Here is a 5070-nt window from a genome sequence, read left to right as displayed (position 1 = left end):
ATTCCATTTGTTTAGACTTTAGACTGCGACATCAGCCTAGAATGTTAACCCCACAAAATGGCTTCACAACGTACGTCACCACTCTCACTTCTTTTACTGTTGGGGAAAGAAATTTGTTTAAAGAAAAAGAAAAAGAAAGGAAGCAGCCTCGCTTCTCCTCCACTCAAGCTGATCTGCTACGATAGTCCACAGAAAATATATATATATTAAATTGATGAGATTCGTGAGCGATAATTAATGGCCCAAGAGTCCACTTCATGAGATCACTTGATCTTTCATCTGGTCAATGGATTCTCTAAATGTATGTTCACGAACACATACGTGTTAGAGGCCAACACTGGTTGGATTTAGTCTCATCTACAGGGTGAAGAGGGATATTTATTGAAGGAAAAAGATGTATAAGTGAACATATGTACAAATGAATTGAACCCTTCTCACCTATGGTGAAGGAATCCTTTTTCTCTACCCTATAGGCAAAGGAAAACTTTGATCAATAATTAAAAAAGGGGAGAGTGTTTCGTAAAAGGTAGAATGGTTTCTGCACCAACGTAGGGACCAATGGGAATACAAGTGGAAGCATTAATAGTGGTGTGATTTTTTCCCTTTCATGTGGGTCATTTCTCTCTCCCATATGTCTTGGCACATGAACCATGTTGCCTTTTGCGGTTCTTTTTCCCTTAAAAAAAAAAGAAAGAAAAAAAAAGGCTGCTAGGCGGTGTGGTGCTTGCGCCAAACATGGGATGGGAAAAATGACCCCCCCAATGAAAACTCCCATCCCTATTAGATGCCCTTCACACATTTTTATTGGCTCCGCCCTAGTGCAAGAACCACGCAACTTGATAGCAACATCCCCCTTCCAAAAGAAAAATGCAAAGAGACATATGACATTCATGTACATTCATTAATTTGGATGTCCATATGACCATCCAACACCTTTCTTTTTCGTTAAGAAAAAAAATAAAAAGAAGAAGAAGAAGAAGTAGAAAAAGAGGAACATGAGTTTTTGAATCCTCACATGTAAGTACATACAACGAATCCAACTGCCCTTTGCCAGTCTATACGCCAGACCAGCAGCCCGCACGGTACAGACAACATAGAAATAGGGAGAACGCACTGGATCACGCTGTTCACAGCTGTAGTGGTGGTCGTCTTCTTCCGTTTTTTTACCACAATAAAATAGGGGTCACCCATAAAATAGTGTAAAAAAGGTAATCACCCTTAGTCCCATACAGCACAGTACCACGTCAAAAGTCTCTAGTGACAATTGACCTGCACTGTGACTCAGAATCCCACCTCCCACCCCAGTTTGAGTACCCCACCAGTTGGAGAATTGAAGGTTTCACAACGACGCTTCCAAGCTAAATCTTGAAGAACCGGCCCCTTCTATGTCCCACTTATATATCTTCTATCTCTCTCTCTCTCTATGGGCCCGTTTGGTATCGTTTATGTTCCAAAAACGCCGTTTCGTTCCAAAAACGCTGTTTCGTTTTAAAAACGAAAATTTCAATTTCTGTATCAAAACGCAGTTTTTAAACGAAAAAATGGTATTCTAAAATTTCAGATTTTTATCGGGATTTTTTTTTTTTTTTAATGGAACGAAACTGGGAAGACGGAACTCCATTTTGGAGTTCCGTCCAATCTCGTTTTTTCAGTTTTTTTTTTCACTTTTTGTTCCGAAAAAACATAAACGGACCATAAGTGCACCAAACAGAAGATTCTGCTTTTTCGTTCCAATAGAAGGAAAAAACTCCAGAAACGTTTTTTTAGAACGATACCAAACGGGCCCTATATATATATAAAGAGGACTAGAGACTTAACAGACGATCTCAGCAAACTTGAAAAATACTACTATGGAGGAGATCAGTAGCAACAAACCACCATCACATATTGAGATGGTGTTGGATCCATCTACGATCATCACACAAGCAAGGCGAGATCTCAACGCCGTCGTCGTCTCTGGGAAGAAGCAATCTCGATCTCTATCTCTATCGTCCATCTTAACAAAGATCCACGCTGGCTACTTCAGGATCGGCATCTCGTTATGCAGCCAAGCCTTACTCTGGAAGACCCTAGGCGAGCCCACCTCCCAACCTAACTCTCTCCAGCGTCTCCTCTGCATGGTACCCACCGCCGTCACCATCTTCCTCTGGTTTCTCGCCCTCCTCGCTCTCCTACTCCTCTCCCTTCTCTACCTTCTCCGCTGCTTCTACTACTTCAAAATGGTTAAAGCTGAGTTCCTTCACCACGTCGGAATCAACTACTTCTTCGCTCCCTGGATTTCATGGCTTCTCCTTCTTCAATCTGCTCCCTTCATCACCCCAAGTACCGTTTACTATCATATCCTTTGGTGGGTTTTCGTGTTGCCTGTGATCGTTCTCGACGTCAAGATCTACGGTCAGTGGTTTACCAAAGGGAAGCGATTCTTATCGGATGTGGCCAACCCCACGAGCTTATTATCTGTGATGGGCAACCTTGCTGGAGCCCAAGCTGCGGCTCAGATGGGTTGGAAGGAGTGTGCGATGTTTATGTTCTCACTGGGAATCTCACATTATCTGGTACTCTTCGTTACTCTGTATCAGAGGTTATCGGGAACTGATCATCGGCTTCCTACGATGCTCCGGCCAGTCTTCTTCCAGTTCTTTGCGGCGCCGAGTATGGCTAGCTTGGCATGGGACTCCATCGCTGGAAACTTCGACATTTCTTCCAAGATGCTCTTCTTCCTCTCCCTCTTCCTCTTCACGTCTCTGGTGGGTATAATGGGTAAATTCAATGGGTACTAAAGTAGGGTTGAAATAGGTCGGATTGGGTTGGGTTAGGGTTTTAAGGTTGGGTTTCTTAAAACCCTAACCATAATCCAACCCTAGGCCCTTAAAATTCAACCCAAGCCAACCCTACCCTGTTGGGTTCATTTCAACTCAACCCAGTCCTAATTGACCCTACCAAGGTCGGGTTGGGTTGGAATTGTCTAGGCTGGGTTGGATGGGTCGGGCTGAGGCCTCAACCCGAGTCTGACCCAACCTTAGGTCAGGGTTGGAGTTTTTCAACCCTAACTCACCTTCAGGTCAGAAAACTTTGGCCCAAGCCATGTTTAATTCAAGATGTGCCAATACGGATTTGGATTGTCAAGGCCAAACTTTCACCCAGGTGAATCCATATTTTTCAAATTAGGATTGTCTTTGATTATGACTTTCTAAAAAAAAAAAAAAAAAAAAAGGAAGAAAACAAAAAGAGAAGTAACCAACTTAAACAAATCAAACCAAGAAAGTGACCAATTTGATGTTTAGTGTTGGGGTTTTAGAAGAAAACAATTAACCTCATGTCGCTCGATCGATCTTGATGGTTAATTTAACCCTTAATTTAATTATAACAAATGGTATCAGAGTCAAAGTGAAAAAAAAAATCTTTTCTCAAGAGATTTTTTTAATAGATGAATAATGAATTTAAATTGTTGCGTGTACGTGGGATTTCCCTTTGTTTGAATGAATATATTTGAAAATGAATATAGGTTTCAAGGCCAACCTTATTCAAGAAAGCCATGAAGAGGTTCAACGTTGCATGGTGGGCTTACTCGTACCCCCTCACGATGCTGGCATTGGCAGCGGCGGAGTACGCACAAGAGGTGAATGGAAGCATAGCTAGAGGGCTAGCGTATGTGCTATCTGGGCTATCGGTTCTGGTCTCCCTTGCCTTGATTGTCTCCACTGCACTCAACTCCAGTATGCTCTTACCTGATAAAGATCCTATTCTGAGCCATCCTACAAATCGCTGAACATACAGAAATCCACAGAGACTTTACCTGGGGAGATCTCCATAAAATTGTATAGCGCCACGTAGCAAAGAAGCTAGGAATTTTCAAGATATCTTGTAAATCTGTTGTTGATCATGATATAGTTTTCTTTTCCAAGAAAGGGAACGATCGATCTTCACTGCTAGCTACTACCTTGTAAATGCTAAAATCTTGTACTTCGGTTTTCACTTCATCAAGGAAAAATTATAGATCTTTTCACAACCTTTTGCTTTGTTTGTGGAGAAGCAAGATCAAGGATGATTTGATCTTTTCAAATAGGAATTGTCTTTATGTGATTTCTCCAGTGAGATCATCAAATAAGGAGGTTGGAAGGAAAAAAATTTGGGTGCTACCCGGGTTGCAGCCAAGTAGCTGCAACCCTGCTGGCAGCAGAAGAAATGGAATAGTCACTTTCCCTAGGGTTTACAAATACCCTCATAGGTTATAGTATTTTCCAAAATACCCTTTTAGATTCTATTTCTTTGGCTACCACAGGGGTTGCAGCTACTTGGCTGGCTGCAACCCGGAAGAAAAGAAAATAAAAGAAAAAAGAATCTAGAAATGAAAAGAGAAGAGAAGAAAAAAAAATGAAATGATGAAAAAATAAAAAGAGTATGTATGTTTGGTTACCATTAGAAGAAAAGAAAATATAAGTTTTCATATTTTCTTGTGTTTTTGGTAAGATTTATTTTTGGGGAGCAAAAGAAAACTTCACAATTCTCAAGAGAAATTTTGAAATTAAAAAACTGAATATTCTCTTGGTTGAAGACATATAAGTGTAAAGAGAATTTCTTAAACCAAGGAAAAAAAGTACAAAACTTCTATTCTTTTCTTTTCTTTTCTTTTCTTTTTTGTAGCCAAGAGAAGAAAAGAAAAGAAAAGAAAAAAGAATCTAGAAAAGAAACTAAAAGAAAAGAGAAGAAAATAAATGAAATGGTGAGAAAACAAAAAAAATATGTATGTTTGGTTACCATTAGAAGAGAACCAAAAAAAAAAAGTTTTTATATTTTTTCATGTTTTTGGCAAGATTTTTTTCTCATATTATTATGTATACATATATAAATAATAGATTTACTTCTCTTTGTTCCTACTTATTCCCATTATTACCAATATAATGGAATAAATTTGTATTTGTTGGTGCTCTAAGATAATTCAATTAAAAGAGATAATTGCCCCATAAATTCTATATATATCTATATGAAGAAGAAATCATGTAAGGAAGGGTATTCTTATTTGTACAAATGGTACTTCAAACTTGGAACGAGCATGAAGAAATTAACGAT

The 5070-nt window shown here is 39.4% G+C and overlaps 1 protein-coding gene across 1 annotated transcript; it reads left to right on the top strand.

Annotated features, from left to right (window-relative positions):
• Nucleotides 1-1814: 1814 nt before the first annotated feature.
• Nucleotides 1815-4009, top strand: LOC122094237 (S-type anion channel SLAH4-like). Its single transcript, XM_042664975.1, has 2 exons — nucleotides 1815-2747; nucleotides 3506-4009. The coding sequence occupies exons 1-2, from the start codon at nucleotides 1851-1853 to the stop codon at nucleotides 3767-3769; spliced, it is 1161 nt and encodes a 386-aa protein (XP_042520909.1). The 5' UTR covers nucleotides 1815-1850; the 3' UTR covers nucleotides 3770-4009.
• Nucleotides 4010-5070: the final 1061 nt, after the last annotated feature.

The sequence above is a fragment of the Macadamia integrifolia genome, chromosome 11 (assembly GCF_013358625.1).
Source record: "Macadamia integrifolia cultivar HAES 741 chromosome 11, SCU_Mint_v3, whole genome shotgun sequence".
NCBI classification, from domain to species: Eukaryota; Viridiplantae; Streptophyta; class Magnoliopsida; order Proteales; family Proteaceae; genus Macadamia; species Macadamia integrifolia.
This window is presented reverse-complemented; position numbering and strand designations above follow the sequence as displayed.

Coding starts and splice junctions, on each gene's coding strand:
- LOC122094237 (XM_042664975.1), top strand. CDS start 1,851: ATGGAGGAGATCAGTAGCAACAAACCACCATCACATATTGAGATGGTG. Junction 2,748..3,505: donor TCTTCCTCTTCACGTCTCTG/GTGGGTATAATG, acceptor AAATGAATATAG/GTTTCAAGGCCAACCTTATT.